Source organism: Lucilia cuprina, chromosome 4, assembly GCF_022045245.1.
Source record: "Lucilia cuprina isolate Lc7/37 chromosome 4, ASM2204524v1, whole genome shotgun sequence".
Taxonomy (NCBI): Eukaryota; Metazoa; Arthropoda; class Insecta; order Diptera; family Calliphoridae; genus Lucilia; species Lucilia cuprina.
The window spans coordinates 33,811,632-33,837,825 of record NC_060952.1 but is presented as its reverse complement, the minus strand read 5'-3'; the positions used below and the strand labels follow the sequence as shown (position 1 = coordinate 33,837,825).

Below are 26,194 nucleotides of genomic sequence, written 5' to 3'. Positions count from 1 at the left end.
GTAAATTATTAAGTATCTTTACAAGAAATAATAATAATAATAATATAATAACATTTGTCCCAACCAATTTGTGTCAACAAAGGAATGTTTGTATCATTAAAATAAACATAAACAAACAATAGAGTTGCCAAAGTTAAACAAAACATGCGCAATAGCTACAGCTTCTTTTTTTAATTTTAAAATTTTTTTCCATCCCTGCATAATTTCTCACACAACTTTTGTGCTTGCTCTACTTCATTGTTATAAATTATATACAAAGTCCCACTTTTTTATCTCTCGGATACCGTTTTTATTTAAAATCTTTGAAAATTTTAAAATTAAGCGTATATGAAAACTTAGCCGGCTTACAGTCGATTTTAAGCCGCCGCCGATATTTTTAGTGTCAGCCGCCGCCGCCGTTAATATGAGGGCGTAGTTCGTCGACAAGTGTCATTTTGGAAATTAGTCAATTGCGATACAATAGATTTGTAAAGGCGTGCTTGTTGTTTTAATTTAATTTTAATTTGTGTTTAATTTAAAATTTTATAAATTTTTATTTAAACGACGCAAGTGTTTGTTTTCCAAACACTGCAGCAAAAAGTGTGTGAAAAATGTTTGCAACTAGTGCTCTGGCCAGGAGCTTGTTGCTTTTTGTCTTGGTCTTATTTGTGGGTGTGTTCGCACAATTTGAGTGGCAAGCCCGTGATGCTTTCGATGAAATTAAAATAAAATTTGATAAAGTCAATCCCGATAATTGTCCCATACAACATGTCAGCGATTTGTATTTGCCAGAGGATACAGTGTCTCATAAGCCAGACATTAAAGAAATCAATATAAATCCCATATTTCCAAATCGTACCGCACTGTTGCATCTGCACAACATGGCGTTGAGTAGAAGTTTTTTTTGGAGTTATATTCTACAGTCTCGTTTTATAAGACCTGCCATTAATGATACTTATGATCCTGGTATGATGTATTACTTCCTCTCTACCGTGGCAGATGTCTCGGCGAATCCCTCTATTAACGCCTCAGCTATATATTTTGCTCCCAATAGTTCGTATACTTCTTCGTATAGAGGTTTCTTCAATAAAACTTTTCCACGTTTTGGACCAAGAACATTCCGTTTGGATGATTTCAATGATCCCATACATTTACAAAAGATTTCCACCTGGAATACTTTTGATGTACGAGATTTAGGTGCCCATCCACCGGAGTCAGTGTCACAGGATTATACCTCAGATTTGTATAAAATAAATGAATGGTATAAGAAATGGCTACCCGATGATGTTGAGGGACGTCATGACACTAAGACTACATATCAAGTTGAAATACGTTATGCAAATAATACAAATGAAACGTTTACATTTCATGGACCGCCCGGAGCTGATGAAGATCCTGGTCCTATTAAGTGGACAAGACCTTATTTTGATTGTGGTCGTTCTAACAAGTGGTTGGTATCGGCTGTAGTTCCCATTGCCGATATATATCCGCGACATACTCAATTCAGACATATTGAATATCCAAAGTGAGTAATTGTTTTTAATTCATATAGGTATGAAGTACGTTTTCAAAGATTCAAAAAGGTTGAAAAAGATTATTTTCTGTATATTCTCATTCACTTAACCTTCTTGATATTAGATCTTATGTTTCTAAATCCAAAATAAAAAAAGAACTAAAAAAGTACCTTCTTATAGCTACATTCTTAATCAATTAGAACTATGTAAAAATTTTACGTAGTTTGATTCTATATTTAAGAAAATATTATAAAATATTTTACTTTATTTCTAGATACACTGCCATTGCCGTGCTCGAAATGGATTTTGAAAGGCTGGACATTAATCAATGCCCAAAAGGTGAGGGCAACAAGGGACCCAATCATTTTGCCGATACAGCGCGGTGTAAAAAAGAAACGACGGAATGTGAACCGCTGCATGGCTGGGGCTTTAGGCGAGGTGGTTATCAATGTCGTTGTAAACCGGGTCATCGTTTGCCTAACGTCGTAAGGCGACCCTATTTGGGTGAAATAATAGAAAGAGCATCTGCTGAACAATATTATAATGATTATGATTGTCTTAAAATTGGCTGTAAGTAATTGTATGAAAACTTTCCAAAATATTTGTTTATTTCTTTTTTTTTTTTGCTTTTCTTTTAGGGATTCAAAAAGTTCCCATAGAATGGAATAGAGCACCCTATCATGTGCGTGAAAAATATTTAGATTTACATAGAGAATATCGTAATTATTCTACTGGTGCCAAAGCTTTACATGCTGAAAATTTGAATATAGATCAAGCTTTGAAATTTATACATAGTGTTAATTATAGAACTTGCAAAGAGTAAGTTTTTGGTCAGAAATGTATCGATTATGTATTTTGGTTGCCAGTGATGCCAAAATGATGTGAATACTAAACGATTTTTGTGTTTTAGATTGGACTCTTTATAAATATAATGAATGTTTTCTAAACTAAAATAATTCTGTTATTTTGAGACGGGCAACGTTACTAAAGTTCGGTTGCCATACATAATCGCTACATAAATTTATGTTTTTTCAGATATTTTATTATGTTTTCTTTTTTTCATTATAGTTTCCATCCACAAGATTTAATTTTACGTAGTGATGTTAGTTTTGGCGCTAAAGATCAATTCGAAAATGAAGCTAAAATGGCAGTACGTCTGGCTAACTTCATTAGTGCTTTTCTGCAGGTATGTACAACACAAAACAAATTCAAAATTCCAAAATACGTTACTTTAGCAAGAAGTTAACAAAAAAAGTTCTCACCTTCACTTTCCATAATATTTTTCATATTTCAACACTTAATTATAGTTTAGAAGTGTTAATAATTTCTTTGATTTTCTTGTTTTTGCTGACACCACTTCCTCTAGCAAAACTCTTGAAGTGTAAATGAAAATTTTTCACGCTTTATAAAATGTTTTTTTAAGGAATTCTTTTTTTTTTGAAAAATAAATATCTACTCAAATATCTTCTTTTGTTTTCCGTTTGCCTAATCTCATGTTTAACAACTTGTTTTTGTGGTAGTTAAATATGCAGTGTCAAATAAATATTTCGTTTATTTAAAAATATTGAAATATTTCTAGCAAAAAAAAAAATACATACATGAAAAACTAGATATTTTTGCCAAACTATTTGCACAAGTTGTTAGAAAAATCTTTTAAACAAATATTACGAACTAGAAATAAAAAAAGTTTGAAATAATAGAAATAATAATGAGGATGATAAAAACGGAAACTTAACGACATTTAAACCTAAATTTACAAATTGAGATCCTTAAGCAACAACAATCAAAGACTTTATTTTATTATTATCAAGAAAAACTAGTTGCTATTAAAACACAAAAAAATAAGAATATCATCACACTATTTTATAGACTAGTTTTAACTATCTACACTATTATCTATTTCAATACCTTTTCCTTATTTAAAACTACACTTCTTTTTCACGCTGTTATTTCTTTCATATACAAACACTCAACTATTCTTTTTTTTTTTAACTTCTACAAAAAGGTTTCTGATCCCAATGAAGTATATTCGGGTAAACGTGTGGCCGATAAACCACTTACTGAAGATCAAATGATTGGTGAAACATTGGCTATTGTTTTGGGTGACACAAAAGTCTGGTCGGCTGCCACACTTTGGGAACGTAATAAATTCACCAATCGTACCTATTTCGCACCCTATGCCTATAAAACTGAATTAAATACACGTAAATTTAAAGTAGAAGATCTAGCACGTTTGAATAAGACTCATGAATTGTATACCGAAAGAAGTTATTTCAAGTTTTTAAAACAACGTTGGTCTACGAACTTTGATGATTTGGAAACGTTTTATATGAAAATCAAAATACGTCACAATGAGACAGGTGAATACAGTCAGAAATATGAACATTACCCTAATTCGTATCGTGCGGCAAGTTTGAAACATGGCTTCTGGACACAACCACAATTTGATTGTAATGGTTATGTTAAGAAATGGCTTGTGACCTATGCAGCACCCTTTTTTGGCTGGGATAGCCTTAAAGTTAAACTGGAATTCAAGTAAGTAAACATAATGATGATAATAATAATGTTGCTGGCAAAGAGAGAGGAAAAAAGGGGGTACTTTATGTTGAAGTTGTTTTTTGTTAAAATTTAAAATAGTGGAAAATTGTATTGTTCTATTATTGTTATTTTTAAAAGTCATCCCTAATTTTATTTATCTATTTTTTTACTATTTCTTCAAGTTGTTTTTTGTTTTTTTTTTTCTATTTATGCGGGCTTGTTTTTATTAATTCTTATTTGGTTCGTGTTGTATTTCTTAAGAGAATTTCTGTTATTTCGGGGCTTTTTTCTAAAGGGGTCATTGTTTCTTTATTTTACTTTGGACATTTCAATTTGTTTTCAAATGTTTTGTCTTGATTATGTCTTAATAATTTCAGCGGGTTATAATAATCTTTTAAAGTAATAAATAATTTATGCATTTCATCAAGGGTTCTTTCTTCTTTTTTACTACAGTGATGACAGTTTTAGTAACTTATGACTTTTATATAACATGTTATAGTATAGTTTTAAATGGTTAGAGTATATAGTTTAAAAAAAACTAGAAATTATGAAATTCGTATATTTACATTTGGTAAAGAGACTATTTTTGTTTAAAACGAAAGTTTCTACAGTTCTTTAAGTAAAAACTAAAAAGGATTGTAAAGGGAAAAATTCTGAAAAAATTGACAACAAAAATGTTGAAGTTTTCTGTTCCAAAAATGTTGAAAAGATCTTTAAAATTTTATAAACAGATTCACTTACACAAAAGTAAAAATCATCAAAGAAGTCTGCTATTGTAAATCTTTTTTTGTCTAGGAAAACTCTTCAATCACAGTAAAAATTTCAGAACTTGTTCCAAAAAAACTATCAATAACGCGTGCAAAGAACCTCTTTAAAGTTTTATAAGCACAACATTGAAACCAGTGATATCGCCATTACTTATACAACACGCACTTAAGTACCACTAGTCCCAAAACATGTTAATGGAATCAGTAATAATAATGTAAAAATAATGAACTTCTAGAACCCGTTCTTTAATACCTCTAGTTCCGAAACATGTTCATGGAGTCGGAGGAAAAAATTAAAAAAAAAAACTGAAAAAATTATCTTCCGTAATGGAAGAAATTGAACAAAAATCAGTGATGAAAGCTATTATTGTGCGTTCAAGAACTAGAGGAACTATCTATCTATCTATCTATCTATCTATCTATCTATCTATCTATCTATCTATCTATCTATCTATCTATCTATCTATCTATTTATCTATCTATCTATCTATCTATCTATCTATCTATCTATCTATCTATCTATCTATCTATCTATCTATCTATCTATCTATCTATCTATCTTCTATCTTCTTCTATTATTATCTATCTATCTATCTATCTATCTATTATTATCTATCTATCTATCTATCTATCTATCTATATATATATATATTTATATAATATATATATATATATTATATATATATATATATTATATTTATATAATATATATATATATATATATATATATATATATATATATATATATATATATATATATATATATATATTATATATTTATATATATATATATCTATCTATCTATCTATCTATCTATATATCTATCTATCTATCTATTTATCTATCTATCTATATATCTATCTATCTATCTATCTATCTATCTATCTATCTATCTATCTATCTATCTATCTATCTGTCTATCTATCTATTTAAATATGAAATAATGTTTCATTATTACTTTTTTACAAAAAAAAAAAAATTGTGTTCTGCTTTTCGCAGCAACATTTTATTAAATTTCAAAAAAGGTACATATGTAATCCTTGCGGAAAGTTTCCAATGTTTCTTACTCTTTTAAGTAAATGAACGTAAAAAGAAACAAAAATCTTTAGAAAGAAACACAGTTTTTAATATTTTTAATAATAATTAATATTTTCTTTTTATTTGCATCTATAGAGGAGTGGTAGCTGTTTCCATGGATTTAATGCAATTAGATATAAATCAATGTCCAGACTGGTATTATGAACCAAATGCCTTTAAAAATACCCACAAATGTGATGAGAAAACATCATATGTAAGTTTATTTTCCAAAGAAATGCCACACATTATTTTCTTTACCACAAATTTCTTATAACAAACATTTTTATTTTAGTGTGTGCCTATTATGGGACGTGGCTACGAAACGGGTGGCTATAAATGTGAATGTCTACAGGGTTATGAATATCCTTTCGAAGATTTAATCACCTATTACGATGGCCAACTGGTGGAAGCTGAATTCCAAAATATTGTTGCCGACAAAGAAACACGTTATGATATGTTTAAATGTCGTTTAGCTGGAGCTTCAGCAATACAAGCAGCCACCTCATTAATCATTGCACTTTTGGGTTTAACACTGGTTTTACTGTATAAGTTCAGATGAAAAGCTTTAGACAAAGGTAAAATTTTATTTTGCTCTTTTCATTGCATTAGGCAAACGTGCAAAAAAAAGAGTTTAAGCAAAAGCAAAAGACATGTGTGTAGTTTTGTAGTTTATTTTTAGTAATTAAGTAAGAAACGAATCCGTCCAAAAACATATAAGCATATTATCTCAAATAACAAATTAAGTTAAAATTATAGATATGTGTATATTAAACAACAGCATTTAGATTTAAGGAAAGAAAAACTTGTCACTCATGTGTCTTCTTCTTTTAAACCATAATAGATTGTAGATGTGAGGCTACTCTACTGTTTTAAACTAATATTTTATAGCAACTTGTTGGTGTTTTTTTGTGAATTTTTAATTTAAATAGAAAAAAAATCATTGTCATCATTTATCCAAAGCGATTAAGTTGTAGACACAATCTATTACAATGAATCTCATTATTTGTCATGCTTTTTTTGTGTTTTATTTTCTCTAAAACACATAACAACAACAAAAATACGCTTTTTAAAAAGTTTGTCAAGGCATCATATAACTTATGTTCAAAATTATAAACACTCTGCAGAAACTCTCATAGAAAAGGTAATAGTTAAAAAAGATAATATTGAAAAAAAACCTTTAACGCCTCTCTTTAGCTCGTATTACTCTTTTTTTCTATTGAATAAAAAGTTTTATGATGTTGCTTTTACTGCCCAAACAACAAAAAGCACAAAACGGAAATTGTGAAAAAAATGTTTAAAAATATTTGAAAAATAACGCAAAAAAATGAGAGAAAAACAAGCAATTTTTTTTATAAAACTACAAAATCTATTTTTAATAACCATGAAGTTTTAAATGAACAGCTGTGTCTGTGTAGTTTAATAATTTTCTAACAGTAGCAACAACAATAAACTTTAAGGAAGCACCACAGAAAAGCTACAATCTAAAAGAGAAAAATAAAACGACAACGAAACCTGTTAATATCATAAAATATCTTAAGATTGTCAAGAAATCATTGCAAGTAAAGAAACTTTGACTGGATGGAGGTACACACAACAGCCACAACATCAGCAGCAGCAGCCTTGAGTGAGAGGAGGGTTGTTACTTGGGTTTTTTGCACCCCTTCTTTAATGGTCACCACCACAACACGCAGCAATGACCGTTAAGAATTTTTATATAAAGTTTATTTTTTTTTTTTTTTGCTTATTTCATGTGTGCATTAATTTTGATTTCTTTCCTCTTTTGCCATTAATAAAAAGGAACTTCCTCTATTAGAAAAATGACGGGGTTTCTTTTTTCATTAAGTTGAGTTTTTTTTGTAACGGGCTTTTTGTTGTTGTTGTGCCTTGATGATGACTATGATCATCCTCATCTTTTATTATCATAGCCTGAGAACTTTTTCCACAAAGACTTTTCTTAAAAGATCCTTTTGCAAAAAACCAGTTTACCACTTGGTTTTGGTCATAGTAAATTTTGCAAAATAAAAAAAATCGTATACACATATTTTTTTATGATTTAAAAAAGCATTTTTTTATAAACATTTGATATCAAAAAAAATTGCAAAAAAAACTTACGGCTGTTGTCTAATATTTGTTTCAAAATATTTTCACACATTTTTCATCGTCAGACTAAAGACAACAGAGAAGAGTTTATCATCTATAGAGTGACCAATAACTAAAAACAATGAACCCTCTATTGTTCAACATTTCCATAAAAAAGGACACTATAGAAATGCTTAAGATTTTAATAACGGCAACAACAACAACAACAACTACTATAAAAACTTAAATAAACTCCTGCTGTTTTTTAATATTGAATAACACAACAATACATCATTGAATTAAATTCTCTAATAATCTTGTTTGTATACACATAACTATAGTTTATTACGTTCGTTATAAAATACTAAAACCGTCCATTTTTTATATTTAAACGTATTGTTTAAATGTTAATTTTAAGTTTAAAATCAAAAAAAAACATTGTGCCTTGTTTTAAAATAAATTTACATTTTTTGATAACAAATTGCGAAAAAATATTAAATTATGTTGTAAATTTACTAAAATCGTTTGTATTATTTATGAATGTTAGTTCATATGCAACATTTTTACAAAGACAACATAAAATCGTTGAGTATTTAAGTGAATAGTATTTTTTTCCATACATTTTATGTTTTGTAGTTGCAATTTTATATATACAAAAACAAATGTTTACACTATTTAATGTTTATACTTATATTTACATTTTTTATAAATTTATTAAAAACTGCGATAAGCAAATCACAATAAAACCTTTTACAAATTTTAATAAAATAAATGAAATTAAATCAATAAGTATTTAAATATCAGTAGGAATCCGTTGTGTCATGGATGTCTCTAAATAAGTAGACAATGTGGCCCTGGTGTTCTATATTGAAGACCCTAAAACAGAAATATACCATTCGGAAGTAGTCGGCAACGAAAGGGAGGATGTAATAGCTTTAAAAGGAAAGGAGCTCGAGGTAGTTAGTCTGACAAACGCAAAACAATTTAATGCAACAAAAGCTGTATTAAAAAAATATTGGTGAGAGAATTCCATAATGCCTCTTTTTAAACAACGAAACGGTGGATAGAAACACATAGATCCAAAGGGTTGTCTCCTCAAAATGAGCAAGTATGAAGTTAGTATGATGGAGCATATCAAAACAAAATTGAAAAGTTTTTTAAAGTAAATAATTTTATAGTTTTCTCATAATTCCTAATTATGAAGAATTTTGGAGATATTTAATATTTAATAACAATTTGAAAATTATTTGAAAACACCCTCATTATACCCTACACCACTATAGTGGGGAGGGTATTATACGTTTATGCTGATGTTTGTTTGTCAGAATAATTTTTTGAGTCGATTAAGCCATGTCCGTCCGTCTGTCCGGCTGGCTGGCTGTCCATGTAAACCTTCTGCGCAAGGTACAGGCCGCAATTTTCAAGATAATTTGATGAAATTTGGACCATGTATGTTTTTTGGCACAAGGACGAAGCCTATTGAAAATGGTTGAAATCGGTGCATTATTTCACCTAGCCTCCATACAACCGTACCTCACGATTTGAACTTTTTACGCCATAATTACGTCAAATATTCTACTATCTCTCTAAAAATTGGCACAAATAAGTTATGAGTATGAGTATAAATGACACTGCAGATTTTCGTATGGATCGGCTCTTATTTGACCCTAGCCCCCATACAAACCCCCCTTCAAAAAATGTATTAAACGTGTAAAATTGACTTGTAACCATTTGTATCGCAATGAAACTCAACAAAACTAACTGTTTTTTAAAAATATATCCTTTTCCCAAATTTACCGAGGATCAGCCCATATTTGACCTATATATAGCATCATTTAGAAATTTTAGTTTTTTTTATCAATAAATTGCTTAAATATTTCGGAATTATGGTAATATTCAATATAAAAGTTTCTTTATAAAAAATAAAAATTTTAAAAATATATTTATGGTGTAGGATATTATATGGTCGGCCATGCCCGACTATATATTCCTAAACTTTTTATATTTATTTAGTTACGCAACGATCGTTAAAAACATATTTCGATAAAAAAAAAACGAAACCTTAAGAACAATTTTCATTTCGTTTCAATACTTTATGAGGAGGTACGTTCACACGTTTGGCAACTTTTGTTATTGTGCATTTCGAAGCTACGCCACTGAAATAACCATGTATTCGTATAATACGATTAAAATGTGATTTATTTTTCATAATAAAGCATCTAAGTTGTACCTTGCCCCAGATATATTTAAGTCATTTAGTTAGTTTGAAAGGAGGATGTATACACATCAAATCCGAAGAAATACACCTTGGCCTCTATCGGGCAAGTTGTGCGCTCTTTAACCAGTGCCACGGGTGGAAATCGAACCCACAATCCCAGTCTACAAGACTAGAAAACTAACCACTTACCTACCGGAGGCCAGTATTTAGGATCAAAAGAGGCCCTATAATAAAGTTCATTAGGATCATCAAGGCTACCATAGATCTGGGTATTGCAGCATTTTGTCGAGATCCGAGTATATTAAACGCAATTATGAACTTAAAAGCCCTAATCGTGGGTACAGTTGTATGGGGGATAAGGGAAATAATGGACCGATCTTAACCATTTTTAATAGGCTTTGTCCCCGGGTACAAATTTCATTGAATTATTTTCAAAATTGCGACCTGTAGTTTGATTACAAGTTTTACATGGACGGACAGACAGACGGACGGACATAGCTAAATCAGAAAATGATTCTGAGCCGATTAGTATACTTAAAGGTGGATATAGGATAAATATTATTATGCGTTACAAACATCAGCACAAACCCAATTCACTAAAGAGGTGTAGGGTATAAAAATTGGATTTATTTTATTTTTTTTGCTTTCAATATAAAATGTGAAAGAACGTGTTTGTTTGCAGTAACAAAAACATACCACTTATATACGTATATAGTGTGAGTTGTCACTTTTCTCTTGGACCAGCGAAGAAGCATATTGAAAATTTTGAAACCTATACAATATTCTTGCCTTGTTCTATTACAAATAGAATATGCAATAAGTCATTATAAAGAATAACTCTTCGACCGCTTTTACAGTATCGAAATAACATTTTAATTGTTTTAAATATATTGAAAATAAATTTTTAAATTTATTCGCTTTTTTCAATATATTTGTAAGAAAATTTTCTTTTACATTTAGAGAAAACAGCAGTTAGTGAATGTGTTTGTGATGTTTAATGACTTCCAAAGAATCAATAATATTTAAATTTTGTTTAATAAAAAAAAAAACTGAAAAACGATGACTTTTTATATTGGGTTTTTGACAGTGTCAATTTGGAGAGAAATTTTATGGATTTTATATAGACTTTCTACCTTTTTGCGCTACGATCATTGTTTTCTCGAATTCATTTTTAAAGATTTATTTTTTTTCCACTTTATACATTATCCAGAGTTAATATTTAAATAAATTATACACTTACCACTGTATTTATTCATGATGTTGTTATTTTTTTAAGCTTGACTTCCTCTTGTGATAGAAATAATAAAATCTAAAAGAAAAATGAAATTAACAAATAATTAACTTAAAGGTAACAAAGAAAAAAGGCGCCAACATTTTAATTTTATCTCACTTTTTTCAAAATCTTTTTCAAATTCAGCGAATTAAAACAAAAAACAATATTCAAAACAAAACCACCAAATTGAAAAAAAATCGCACTTAAAATATTTGTATTTTTGTTTTTTTTTTATTTAGAAGTTTTTTTTACAGCTTTTGGTTTTCGTTTTTCGCAAATATATTCAAAAATAACAATTTAACCACTTTAACCAAATACCAATAAAAATTGTGGTAAAATTTTGTTAAATCTTTTTTTATTTGTTAGTTTTTCAAAGCGTTTTAGAATTTTTAATAAAATTTTATTTGTAAGCTTTTGTTTGGAATTTTTGTTATAATTTTTATTTTTAAGCGTAAAAATTGAAGTATTTTTCATATGCTTACTTAAATGGTAAGAATTTTATTAGGGTGGCATTTGAAATTTGTTCTTTATTTGTTTAATAGAATTTGGAGTAGAAAACCTGACAGACGTTATTTCTTTTTTTGGTAATTGATTGGATTCTTTTTGATCCCAAAATGTTAGAACTGTTTTTGTTGTTTTCGTTATCTTTTTAGACAATGTTTTGGACTGACGCTTAAAGTTGGTCATGTACACCTTTCATGTCGTCTTTAATTCTTGCTTTTTACAAGAGTCCAATATCATCTTGGAGAACTTTTATTTGCTTTTATCCGCTACATACATAATTATATCGACTAATTAATTAACGAGATATCATTAGCATTACTTTGTAATTAGTAATTGTTTAAAAATAAATTTTCATTACATTAGTTCGAATTTCGAAATTAATTACAAATATCCGAATATTATTATGTATTGTCATTAGGTGAAATCTTGCATGCCAAACAGCTTTACAAATTTTTCGAACACGAGTTCGAATTTTCGTTTTTTTCGTTTTTATGACACATAGATTAATTACAAAACATAAACAAAATTTCGAAAATAACTTCGAATATTTGAACATATTATTGTATTACAATCAGATGTACTTACGGCTGTTACATTTCAGGCAATTTGGGCTACGGGAACTTGTTTTAAAAAATTTTCCTGAATTTCTTATTAAATATATTTTGAGAGTACAGCGATTAAATTCGACATTAACAAGTTTTGTCTGCACAAAAATCTCTCTACTAACTTTAGTGAGAATCGGTCTATATATGATCAGCCCGTATAAAATCTTCTTTAGAATATGACTTTACCGCTCATTACTAACTTAAAAATACGAGTACGTCAGTGAATTTAACATTAACATGTTTTATAAGAACCAAAAGCTTTCTACCATGCGTTCCCACGACAATCAGTTCTTCGCAGTGACGGAGCTTCAAATCGAAATTCAGAATACCGAAGTTGGCGAAAGGAGAAACTTTCGATTTGAATTGAAATGCAGAAAAGGAGTGATTGTACGACCTCAGCCCAGCATTAGCTATGACTCTGCGTAAAGTTCGTAAATAACTTTACGAACTGCTTTTCTAATCTTCTAAGTCTTTGGTGCACTTCGAAACATTCATTAGACTTATAAATATCTGCTAGACCTTCCCAATTGTAGTTTAAATTTAATGGTTAATTCTTCTATATTCTATACATTAAGAGTTTGTACGATTTTTATAAAAGTTCATATTGGATTTTGATGGTTTCATTACATATTGCGTTTAGACGATGCTATCCGTCCTCTTCTACACAAAATTTTAATGTGTTTGTTAGCATTGACGTAGTTTCTATTGGATATACTCTAGTGAGCTCTTAACAGTTTGACAGATGGAAGGATATAGCTCGATTGTTTTAAAATCTAATGAGGACTTAGAATATACATAATGTCAGACTTTTGCGGGTTTGCACCGTCCTATTTAATTTCAATAGGACGGTGCTACATGCATGCATCCTTACTGCAGAATCAAAGATATCGCATACCATTTACGAAATTGTCATTCGGTCACCTCGATCAGACAATTTAAAACAAATGGATTAGTCTTTTGACTTATTTATGGAGTAATATATGAATCAATCTGTGGACTACAACTGATTTTTAAAAATAAACTATAAATAACATCGGCGCGGATCTGCGGGGAAAAAAAAGGGAAATTTGAATTATATTATGGTCTGATCTATATAATAGTCTACGCGCTGATTTAAAGAGAATAGTGTAGGACTACGACTTAACTTACAACATATTAATGGACTAATCTATAAAATAGTCTATGGGCTAATATCATGATAAGTCTAGGGCTAATTTTAGAATTCGTCTAAATTAATTCTAAAATTATCCCATACGAACACTTCTACACAAAATTTTGACAGATCATATTACTTGTGAGCACGTGTGAAGCCCGCTTAACGTGGTAAAAAACACTACACTTAGTTGGACCAAGGATAAATTTTGTCAAAAAAAAGTTTGCATAAGTTTTTTTTCTAAAAGAAATAATAAAAATTATAAAAATATATAAATATTTCTTTTCCTACAAAATCTATATAAAAATTAAAGACAATTTCATATTAATACATATTTCGAAATTGAAAATATTTATTATTTTCGTTTTGATAATATATTGACTATGATTTCTTTCTTTCAATTAATTTTATTTATTAGATAATTATTTTGTTTTTTGTTCTTGTAATAATAATTTGACTATCAATTTATATAGTAATTAATTAATTATTATTATTATAAAATAACATTTACAATAATTAAATTTGTTTTTCTTTACATACATATATGTATATAAAATTAATTCCAAATTATCACAAATTATTGGGGGATTTGAGATGTTTATGTTTTTTTCATTTTTTTTTGAAATTTCAAAAAATAACAAAATTTTAAGTAAAAAAAATAAATAATTAATTTTATTTATTTATTAAACCTTAATTTTTTCTAATAAACTTAAAATAAAACTTAAATATTAACAATTTTAATTCAAAATAATTATTTTTTTATTTTTTCTTAATATTTCTAAAACTTAACATAACAAATACACACATAATTAACAACATTTAATAAATATAAATATTTTTCTTTAATTTATTTAAAGAAAATTATTTATTTTATTTAAATAATTTATTGTTTTTTCTTTATATTCATATAAAAAAAATATTGTAACTTACATAAAAATATACATACAAATTATTGTTATTATTATTTTTAATTTTAATATATTTTTTTTTTAATTTTCAGTTCAAAATTTATTAATAATATAGTTTTTTTTTTGCAAATCAATTTTAACAATTTGAATAAAAAGTTTATGTTTTTTCTTTTCATTTTAAATGCAATTTGTCAGAAAAATATTTAATTTTTATTTATTCATATTTAATTTTTATTTATTTAAATAATTGTTTTATTATTATCTTATTATTAAATATTATTGTGTTACTTAGCGTCTAAAGTGCTTTATCATTTTTAATGTTTCCTCTTTCTTTAATTTAATTTTATAGTTTATTTTTCTTTCTAATAATGTATACATAAGTACTTTTTTTATTGTGATTTTCTTAAAAATTCAAAATGTTTTTTTTTTGTTTTGCTTTCTATAATCAGCCTTATTCAAAATTGTATGTAAGAAATCGCTAATAGAGTTATAATGTTAATTTTACCAAAGTTCAATTCCTTCAAAAGTTGAAATTAATTCTCATATGTTTCTAAAATCGGGCCAGACATTTACACAGGATATGTTGCCAACGCAATAGTTATACTTGAAGATTGCATTGTTCGAAATATGTTTGGAATATATGAACAGTATAAAAAGTCGAAAGATTTATTCACAAGATGAATTCAAATCACAAAATAGTAATTGTTAAGTTTTATCTCAAAAACTTTAAAAATATGACCCTATTCGAATATCTATTGGTTTCATTCGATTCAAAATTCTTTCTCAGTATTACACTTAACTTAAGAGTGGGCTTAATGAGTACACAATTTTACTGATTAGTTCTTGAGAACTGTCATTTCTTTAATTAAAACAAATTAATATCATTGCTGATCTCCTACTCCAAAATTAAATGATTTTCATTTCACTTTATACCTTTTACACTTCGTGAAAAGTTTATGTATAAGTTTGTCATTCTGCTTGTAATGTGTAATATATAATTTTCAGATCCTATATAGTATTTTCGATAATTTTAGATGTCTGTTGAAAGCAATTTTCTAAAGACACTTTTTCCATATAAAAATAAGTTTTAATAAACATTGTTAACTTAATAATCATTGCAGAAGGCGGCAGATATATCATTGGTATCTTAATATTCAATAATTTAATTTGACATGCTTTTAAGAAGAAGAATTTAAAATCAGCAAAATCGGTTCATAAATAACGGAGATATGATTAGAAACCTGAGACAACATCTGAAAATTTCGTCATACCTTTTCATAAGTCGCGTTCTATGCTTTAAGTTACATGCTACGCTTTTTAAGCATAAATTTTTTGCATTTAAAAAAAAACTTCGCGTTTCCTAAAGCTTTTATTTATTTTTTCATCAATTAACTGATTTTATCTTATTCAAATAGATTAATCAGTTGACATGCTCGTGCGCCGCTTGGAACGCTACTCCTACTTTAAGCATTCTACTCGTTAAGGCATTCTTTGCTTTTGTGCTTGTAACTTTCAGCATACAAATGTATGGATTCTACGTTTGTTGACAGGCACATAGAATCCGAAAATGAGTAGAAACGCATGATGTGAACCTTCAGCTTTAGAGTTAGCCCACTATTTTAACATCAGCTTATTTTAAGATGAAGTCAATCGCCATCTCATAGAATACATACAGATGGACAAAAACCTATAGTTTGATTCTTGAGTTTCTAATCGTTCGACCCTAATGAGATGACTATCTTCACCCTCGTTTAAATAAATTGCTTGTTAATAATAAAGAATAACTGATGGTTCCGAACTACCTATTCGATTTACCACTTAGGATTACCCCTAATTGTGACCAGGGTCAATTGTCACCCCACAGATTACGAAGAGACGGACAAAAAGCTTTAGATTGCTACTTAAGTGTCGACTGACTCGTCATCTCATAGATTACGTATAGACGTAGATATGGCTACCCTCACTGTCGTTTGCAAAGATTACTTGCTTATAATAAACAGTAACTGACAGTTCCGAACTACCGACTTACCACATAGGAATACCCCTAAGTGACCAGGTGACTAGCTTATGAGCTTATTCTACAAAGAAGCGGACAAAAATTTTATGTTTGTTTCTTGAGTGTAAACTCTTTCGCTTAGAAAGGCGATCCTAAAGAGGTGTCTATCTTCACCCTTGTTTACATAGATTACTTGCTTATAATAAACAGTAACAGATAGTTCCGAAATATCTAACCTAACACTTAGGATTACTCCTAAGTGACCAGTTGATTAGCTATTTTAACATGTACTTATTCTACGAGGAAGTCAATCGTCACCTAATAGATTACGAAGAGACGACCAAAAAGCTTTAGTTCGTTTCTTGAGCTTCCACTCTTTCGCTTACAAAGGCGACACTAAAGAAGCGATTATCATCACTCTCGTTTACGCAGCTTATAAATCCAATTATACATCAGAATTTTTTTATCATTCTATCATTTTATCAACTTCTCTGACGAATTTCTTGTCGTTTCTTCTATAGAATTCAAGAAATTATATCTACAAAACTAATTGTACAATTAAAAATTTAAATTAGTATAGGTAAAGTTTAGAATGGTTATGCACCATAAAAATATGCATATTCCTTGACAAAACCAAGTAAAATGCGATGGTGAAGCCCCTTATTACGTCATGCAACCTATTACAAAAGCCATATCAGCCCAAGATTCTGTATTCTAGGACTGTAGCTAATTCATTTCTGTATTTACTCTCTTTCCTCATCTCCGCATAACCTTAATAATCCGATGTATTGATGTCCCACTAACCGACAAAGGTCCTAACTTAGCATATTTATCAGAATCCTTAGACTGTGTCAATTTTGGTAGTCTCATATCAAGTTTTGGCCATACAGTCGACTACTCCAAGACTGGCTTATGATGTTGCGGAATCTTTCGAATATCAGCCTAAAGTAATAGCAAATGGGTGGATTTAAGTCCGCAACCTCAATACCTTGTATATTGCAGTGTCGCGGCACTAATGGTAAAGAGTCCAATAATGTGCCTTAGGGCATTTATACAATCGCGAATGTACCGTGTGATAAGCCTATGCTCTGACAGCAGCTTGACTATTAAAATAAATTGACACAATTAAGCCCGGATCGATATGATTTTGTATAAGTTCCGTCGCTTTGAAGATCGCTAGAATATCTGCTTCGAAGACAATACATTCGTCAGGAATGGTTTGCAAAAAACAAATTTAACTTAGTCGGAGAAAAGTTATTTTGCACATATATGCACGAGACTTTCTTCGATGCCTAATGCCAAATAGAAATTGGTCAATTAGTTTTAAAGATATAAACGATTAAAAAGTTGGTGGGTTCAACAATTTTTCCATGAATTCATTGAACTATGTGAAATAGGAATGGCTGGAAAGTAGAATATTTGGTTGGTATGGCAAGAGAGATTAGTAATGGTTAACTGCTCCGAATGATTTTCGATATTTTTTTAGAAGTTTCCAACTATTCGTAATTCAATTCTATTTTCGAATCTTCTATGTGTCACAATTTCCAATTTCAGATCTTTAAATTCCATTTTATTTTCGAAATCATTATAATTTCTTAACTTTCAACTTTTATTTGTATTTTTAAAATAAAAAATTCAATTAAATTTTTAAGTTTCTTATATAAACTTTGTAATTCCTAAAATAGGTAATTAAAAATATTCGGAGTGTAATCATTTTCGAATAAGACTGATTTGTGTTATATAAATATATATATTATGTGTCCTTAATTTAAATGTTTTATTATTATTTATTAATTTATTTTTAATTGCTTTAAACAATTGGCATATAGTTTTAGTATGAAGTTATAAAATTAATGGGTGGAATGAATATTGTTTTTAGAGATCCAATGAATGAATGAACAGTTAATTTTGATTTCTTTTTCAGTTAAACTGTTTTGTTTTTAAAAATAAACTTAATAAATTTTTATATATGAAAATATATAGTTCTTTATTATTATTTGTTTTAATCGGAAAAGTTTTGAAATTAACACAATACAAAAACCGAGGTTGTTTAATTTCATCAAAAACCTGTTCTAAAGAATCTTAGCCAAACATTTTTGAAATCAAAAATTAAAAATTTCTCCGAACCGAAAATAAAGATTGCAAATGCAAGAAAACACACTCTCTTACCATATTTCCACGATCAGCTGAATTACTTAATTTGGCCTTTGAATTCAAACTGAATTACGTACAGATTGTGTAATTCGCAGCTGAAGTTTTGTATGGCTAATCATGTCATTCAGTGTGTAATAATTGGTTTCGATTGCTGCTGAATGAATTTACGATAATCCATTTTGATGGATTTGTTTTGTACCAATGGATGAATAATATGTGTAACTTGAATCTTTGAGTAAAACATTCTCAAGATTCTAGAATTATCCATTGAGCAGGACAGAAGATGTGACTCCTGATCAAAACAATTTAAAGATTTCAGAAATAAGAAAGATTGATTATCGCCATCCCAATTTGCATCCGACACAGATATGCGACAGTGTCATAGTGTTTAAAGAAAAATATGATACAGTGTTTTAGGCACAGGTGCTAAAATCTCTAAGGATAACGAGAGTTCTCAGACGAACGAAACACGACCACTAGGAACCCTGAGTTTGCTGGTCGGCACTCTGACATGTGAAGATAACTTACATACCGACGAAGAGATGATGTACGTGGTAACCCAAAAAAGAGAGACCTATTATGAAGAAAACATTTGAGTAAAAACACTATCAAAAAACAATAAGTCTTTACGATATATTAAGTAATTGAGTGCTCGCCTCGTTAGAGACGCTTAAAGCATCATTAAGGCAACCGCATAAGGACAAAGAAAGATATGCTTCTGGTGTGGAGGTTACTTTAAACTGGGCACACGAAACTAATCAGATCCATAATTGGCCAAAAATTATTAGTTACGATCATAAAATCATAAGAGTTTTCATGAACACTTAACTAAGGAGGATAGATAAAGCTCAGAGAGGGGTAATATTGTGGTGCCACATAGATAATCCTCTCTCTCAAGGTGATTAATCAAAATACCAAAAAACACGGTCACACCTAGAAAAATTTCGCAGCATAATATGTGTAATGTGACTGAGAACCACTACCACTCCATACCACACCCCCCCACATTAAAAAAAAAACCCAACAGGTGGATCCGAGTCTTGTTGTTGTCATACATGTGAAGATCATTTCTAGTATATCACCCCGAGGGACTCCAACTGTCTTATATATAGCATATAGAGTGTCATCTGAGCTGCATATTGAACTTTGATCAGATCACATTATTATTTACAAAAAATTGTAATTTGTAATATTTGTGAGAGTGATAAGCAAAACTTTCTAACACCCAACAACATCAAGCTGATAGCTTTAAAGTGATAACGACAATGACACGCTAGTTGTTCTTCCACTCAGACCTCAATTGCTAAAGAATACCAGCGAATAAAAAACAAATTGCTGAGATTTGTAATTAAAATGCGAATAATTGGGTCATGGGAACATGGAACGTAGGTATAGATGACAGACCTATACCCTCTTACCCTATATCAGTATATAAAAAACATGATTTATCTATACATATAAACAGTATAATGTTTGTTACTACGGTATCTGATTGGAAATAAGTTTCGTGCACCACTACTGCTTTTGATAAAGAATTTATGTTGAATTTTTCCTTAATTTTGTTATGAAATCCAATTTTCTATAAGAGGTTATATGTACACCATAGCATGGGTCAATTTAAGATTAATACGATTGGTAGTGATTTATGTTTATACAGGAATTAGTTATTAAGAATTTCATAATATTGTTAGTGTTTCAAAGAGAGCAATGTTAAAGCCAAAGTAGTGTAGAATATAAAAAAAAAATTGACAAGTAAAGTCGGCTTTACACGATCATACAAGTAATATGATCTGTCAAAATTTTGTGTAGAAGAGTACGGATGGGATCGTAATAATAACATCACAAATTGAGAGCTCTCTTCATTTTTTGAATTTATGTAAACACATACAAACAAAGTGAAACAGCTTTTTTCATCTTACTTTGTTATTGTTTTATACCAATCGTGTAAACACAAAAAATATAAATCATATGACTTTTATTCTCTTTTTTGATGGAATTTCATTTTAATTTTTCATGTGATCGTGTAAAGTGCCCTTAATAGTATTATATTCGGCAGTCCCGAATCTTATATACCCACCATCAAAACATCTTTATTAATGACCAATTATGGACCCATTCTCGTAAAATTTATGAAAAATAATTTATGTTTGTATTACACTTTTTTAAGTCGAATTTTATTCAGTTAGTTCAGTTAGTGTTTTTCTGAAAAGGACCAATTTTAGACTGATCTTTACAAATTTTTACGAAAACATTTAGATTCCTGTGAAACATTGCCTCTGTAGATGTTTCTTTCAGACAGTTATGAATGAGCATTTAAGTTACATTCTGGAGGAGACTTTATATGGGCGGTAGGGTCAATCGTGAGCCTATTCCTTATAAATTTTACAAAGTGATTTAGATTCCTATAAAACAGGTTTGTGTCGAATTTCACCGCTCTAAGCGTTCATATAGAATTTGCTAGTGAGCTGAAATTTTGTACAAATTGAAGCATCTATGTATTTCTTTTAGCCAGTTATGAGAGTTAAAGCAATTTTTTAGAGCGTGCCTTATATGGGGGCTGAAATGGCCCATTTTTAATGCCAAACAAATTGCATTAACTAAAAGTATGTGTGCAAAATTTCAGCTACTTCTCTTTCAACAGTAAGACAATCATGGCTAGATCGTATTAGAATCTAATAAAGACAGAGAATTTATAAACTTTTATGGGTCTTAGACGAATATTTTAATGTGTTACAAACGGAATGACAAAAACAATATACCCCTCATCTTTTTTGATGGTGGGTTTAAAATGTAGTACAATTTCGAAGAGAACACAACTGTAGATCACAGAAATTAGAAGCATATTTTGTGGGTTTATTTATATGTAAAGATATCATCTACTCAATAAATTGACATCCTTAAAATATGCCACACAAAACTAAGAAGATCCTTTTTGAACGTTATTTCTTTGGTATATATTTTTATAGAATTCAAATATAAGGGTTGATTGTTGGCTGTGTTTTTGATATTCTTTTTGTTGTTTTTGTTTTAATTGAGCATAATTTCAATAACTGTTAATGTATGTCATATATTTTCAATATCTTGTTTTAACAATTATCTAGAGTGTAGAATGTGTGTTGTTGTTATTTTTAGTTTGTTTTGCAAATTTTAATTTTATTATCTTAAAATTAACATCAAATTTATTTAATATTTAATTTTTTGTTTAAAGTGTTAGTATTTGTATATTTAAATTGTTAATTATTTATTTTATATTTAACAGTATAATTCTTACCCTTTTTTTGTTTGTAATTGTTTGCTTGATGGCTGTTTGTATGTATGTGTACCGATTTGTTTACAATGCATGTAGTTGTTTGTGGTAATAAATTCAATTCAATTCATCCAATAGAGTTTATGGATAAACGGGGTTCGTATTAGTCAGTGGCCGCATAGTAAACCACGGTTGATTTGCGACGAAAACCCAAATTAAAAAATGATGTTTCCGACTTTTTACGTTCATGTTCATGATCATTGCCAAAATAGGAAAATAAACGACCCCCACCACTGCCAACTGGAGGAGCTCTTAAACTGCTGCTATGGCTACTTGAATGATGACCGCTACCAACAGCGCCACCACCACCTGATGACGATAGGGAAAGACTAGAATGTTGAGGATGTTGCTGATGATGTGAAGAGGAATGATGTGGTTGTTGTAGTGATTGATGATGAGCATGATGTTGTTGTTGTTGCTGCTGTTTATTGTGATTGTTTTGTATAAAACCGGTAGGCGATAGATCAGTCATCTCACACGGCCAGAGGGTGACCGAAGATGGGACCTTATGTATCCCGTCCGATAATCTATAATGGTGGGATGCTGACCGGCTAACGAACCGTGGCGAGGACCTCGACCCCATCTTTGTTGTTGTTGTTGTTTTTTTTTTGTTTAATTTTATTATTTTCGTTAAGAAAAATGAAAATTTAAAATAAATTTATATTAATGAAAAGCTTTTAAAAATAATATTTAAAATTAGTTTTTAGTATTCTATTTTTTCATTGCAAATGTTAAAATCCTAAAATTTTACAGATTTGTTTAGAAAATGTTGAAATTTATAAGTAATTAAAATTTGGAAATTTGTATTTTTTTTTCAATAATTTTTATTAACAAATTGCAACTTATTTCAACATTTTCCACTATTTTTTTTATTAAATTCGAATAAAAACTATTGTTTGTTTCTTTTATGAATTTTTTTCTTTTTTTTTTTAGAGAATTTTTACTGATTTTACTGATAAAGTGTGATTGAAAAAAAAATTATGTAGTTACTAAAAAAATAAATAAATTTTTTTATTAAAGGAAGAGGAATAAAAATTATACAAGAAAAGCTAAAGTTTTTATTTACCAAAAGCAGTGAAACTATTACTATTTACGCGTGTGTTTGAAAATACATAGTTGGTGTTTGGGTAGAGGGGAAAAAAGCATTAGATATAGAATATAAACAGTCTTAAGAGGGTTTTAAGTAGTAGTATTAGAGATTAAGAACTTACAGGAAGATGAAATAGTATCAAAAGTTATCGTTTTGGTTTTTTTTTACTTTTTCTATTATTAAATTAAAGAAAGCAGACACAAAGTACCACAAAAGTAATGCATTACAAAACAATAGTATTATAATTAACTACACGATTACAGACGAGATTTTTAAATTTTGTATATATAGAGTTTATAAATATGTTTATAGTTATATGAAGATAGTACAACTCAATAATAAAGGAGAAAATTACAACAAGGTTTTTTTTCATAAAAAACTTTGATAATGAAGTTTGATTTATAATTTTTGTTTTAAATAGAATTTTTTAAAACATTTTCTTCTTAATTCTATTTTTTCAGGTTTGGGGGGTAATACAATTACTTTTAATTGTAACTGATGTTTTGCCAATTACAATTATTTGTAATTGAAGTTTTCCAATTACAGTTATTTATAATTGAAGTTTTCAAATTACTTGAAAATGAAGCTTTTATATTACAATTACTTGTAATTGAAGTTTACAAACTACAATTACTTTTAATTGCAATTGAAGTTTTTTAAATTGCAATTACTTGCAATTGTAATTGAAGTTTTTGAAATTAAAATTACTTGCAATTGCAATTAAAGTTTTGTCAATTATAATTACTTGTTATTAAAATTAAAAAAAAAAACATTTAATGTCAAATACTTCTTATTGAAAATGTTCTTCCTTTACATGTAATTTGTAATTAGTGATCGCTAAATTACAATTACTTGTAATTGGCAAACTTTTATTACAATTACAGGTAATAAAAATTGCAATTGTAATTGGTTATTGCTTCGTTACACATTAAACCATGTAATAATTTACTTAGTGTCATCGTTACCCTTCGTGCCTATTTTTTGAACATAGCTTTCTCCTGTTTTTCTTTTGAAAAATGTTGTGTGTAGACAGCTTTCTTTAGAAAAGTATCCTGTGTTGACATAGTTTGAATAGCTTTCTTTAGAAAAGTATCTTTTGGCAGAAAGCTGTCTACTCTTCAGAAATATGTCTTGTGTAGACAGCTATTTTTAGAAAAGTTTCCTGTGTAGACATTGTGTGAATAGCTTTCTTTAAAAAAGTGTCTTCTGAAAAAATCTGTCTATCCTTTAGAAATATGTCTTGTGTAAACAGCTATCTTTAGAAATGTATTCTGTGTAAAAAGTGTCTTTTAGAAAAGCGTCTTCTGAAACAGAGCTATTCTTTAGAAATATGTATTGTGTAGAGAGTTTTCTTTAAGAAAATATCTTTTTTGGACAGTTTTTTAGAAAATGCCTTATGTAGACAACTTTATTTACAAAATTATCTTGTGTAGACAGTTTATCATGAAATATGTCTTGTAGACAGCTATCTTTTGCAAAGTATTCTGTGTATACCATGTTTGAATAGCTTTCTTTAGAAAAGTATCTTCTGGAAAAATTATGTAGACACGTTTCTTATGTGGACAGTTTTATTTAGAAAATGTCTTATGCAGACTGCTTTCTTGTGTAGACAGTTTCCTTTTGAAAACTATAATGTTTAGACAGTAACAATTTATTCATCGAAAAGGTTCTTTGTGTAGACATTGTGTATAGGTTTCTTTAGAAAAGTGTCTTATGTAGACAGTTTCCTTCAGAAATATGAATTTTTTAAGAAAGTTTCAAGAACACTGTCTATATCTTTAGGAATGTATCTTGCGTAGACATTATAGTTTCCTTAGACAGTTTCCTTTAGAAATAAGCATTTTTTAAGAAAGTTTAAAAATACACTCCTAAAGAAAACTGTCCATATCTTAAGGAATGTATATTGTGTAAACGGTTTTCTTTAGAAAAGTTTCTTGTTTAGACAGTTTTCTTTAGAAATGTGTTGTGCAAAAAAATTTTCTTTAAAAAAGTATCATGTGTAGACAGTATGTATTCTATGAAAAAAATGTCTTGTGTAGACATTGTAAACAAAGTTTTCGTTAGAAGGACATCATTCTTCAGTAAAATGTCTTTCAAATTTATCTTGTGTATACAATTCTTTAAGAAAGTGTCTTGTGTGGACAACTTCCTTTAAAAAATGTCTTATGTAGACAGGGTTCCTTATAAAATTATCTTGTGTAGACAGTTTTTTGAAAATGATTTTTTTTTTTGTGTGGACAGTTTTAATATAAAAATTAGCTTGGGAGACAATTTTCTTAAGAAAAATTACGTGTGTAGTCATGATTCTTTAGAAACATAACCTGTAAAAACAATTTTTTTTTAGAAAACTCTCTTGTGTACACAATTTTTATCATGTGTAGACAGTTATCTAAAGAAAATTGTTTTGTGTAGTTAGTTTTCTTTAGAAAAGTGTTTAAAGTGCACAATTTTATTCCAAAAATATCTTGTGATATAATTTCCTTAAAAAAATGTGTTGTGTAGACAGATTTAACTTGTAAAGACAATTTTTTTTAAAAAAAGTGTTTTGTATAGACAATTTTATTGAGAAAAGTATTTTGCGCAGAATTATGTATTTAAGAATATTGTCTCGTGTAGACAATTTTCATAAGAAAAGTATTTCGTGTAGACAGTTATCTTTAGAGAAGTGGTTTTTGTGGACTGTATTCTTCAGAAACGTGTCTTGTAGAGGGAGTTTTTTTAGAAAATTCTGCATTTTTTACAGTTTTTAAAAAAAGCTTTCTCTTCTTAAGAGCTTTCTTTAAAACAAGTCCTGTGTAAAAAGTTTTTCTTTAAACCATTTCTGATTTATTTAGAAATTTATTTGTAAAAATTTTAAGAGTTCAAAGTTCATTATCAAAGTTTTTTTTAAAAACTTTGAGTAGTGTTTATACAGCAAATAGTTTTAAGATTAAATATAAACTAAATTAAAACTGCATTATAATTGGTTTATTGTAAGCTTATTGAAAGTCAAAATAAATATTTACAAGCCGTTTCGTTTTCTAGAGAGTTGA

The 26,194-nt window shown here is 28.8% G+C and overlaps 2 protein-coding genes across 2 annotated transcripts in view; one reads left to right on the top strand and one right to left on the bottom strand.

The window, feature by feature from the left end:
- The first annotated feature begins 426 nt into the window (after positions 1 to 426).
- LOC111680800 lies at positions 427 to 8,607 on the top strand. The gene is made up of 7 exons (XM_023442510.2): positions 427 to 1,504; positions 1,768 to 2,063; positions 2,132 to 2,312; positions 2,562 to 2,679; positions 3,499 to 4,028; positions 5,972 to 6,089; positions 6,168 to 8,607. Exons 1-7 carry the CDS (start codon positions 591 to 593, stop codon positions 6,432 to 6,434), a joined length of 2,424 nt encoding a protein of 807 aa, XP_023298278.1. The 5' UTR covers positions 427 to 590; the 3' UTR covers positions 6,435 to 8,607.
- Positions 8,608 to 14,796: 6,189 nt separating this feature from the next.
- LOC111680797 overlaps positions 14,797 to 26,194 on the bottom strand; it is a 62,505-nt gene continuing 51,107 nt past the window's right edge. Inside the window, exon 7 of the mRNA XM_023442504.2 lies at positions 14,797 to 22,655. Coding sequence (XP_023298272.2) covers positions 22,176 to 22,655 — 480 coding nt within the window. The 3' untranslated portion in view covers positions 14,797 to 22,175. The remainder of the gene's footprint in view (positions 22,656 to 26,194) is intronic.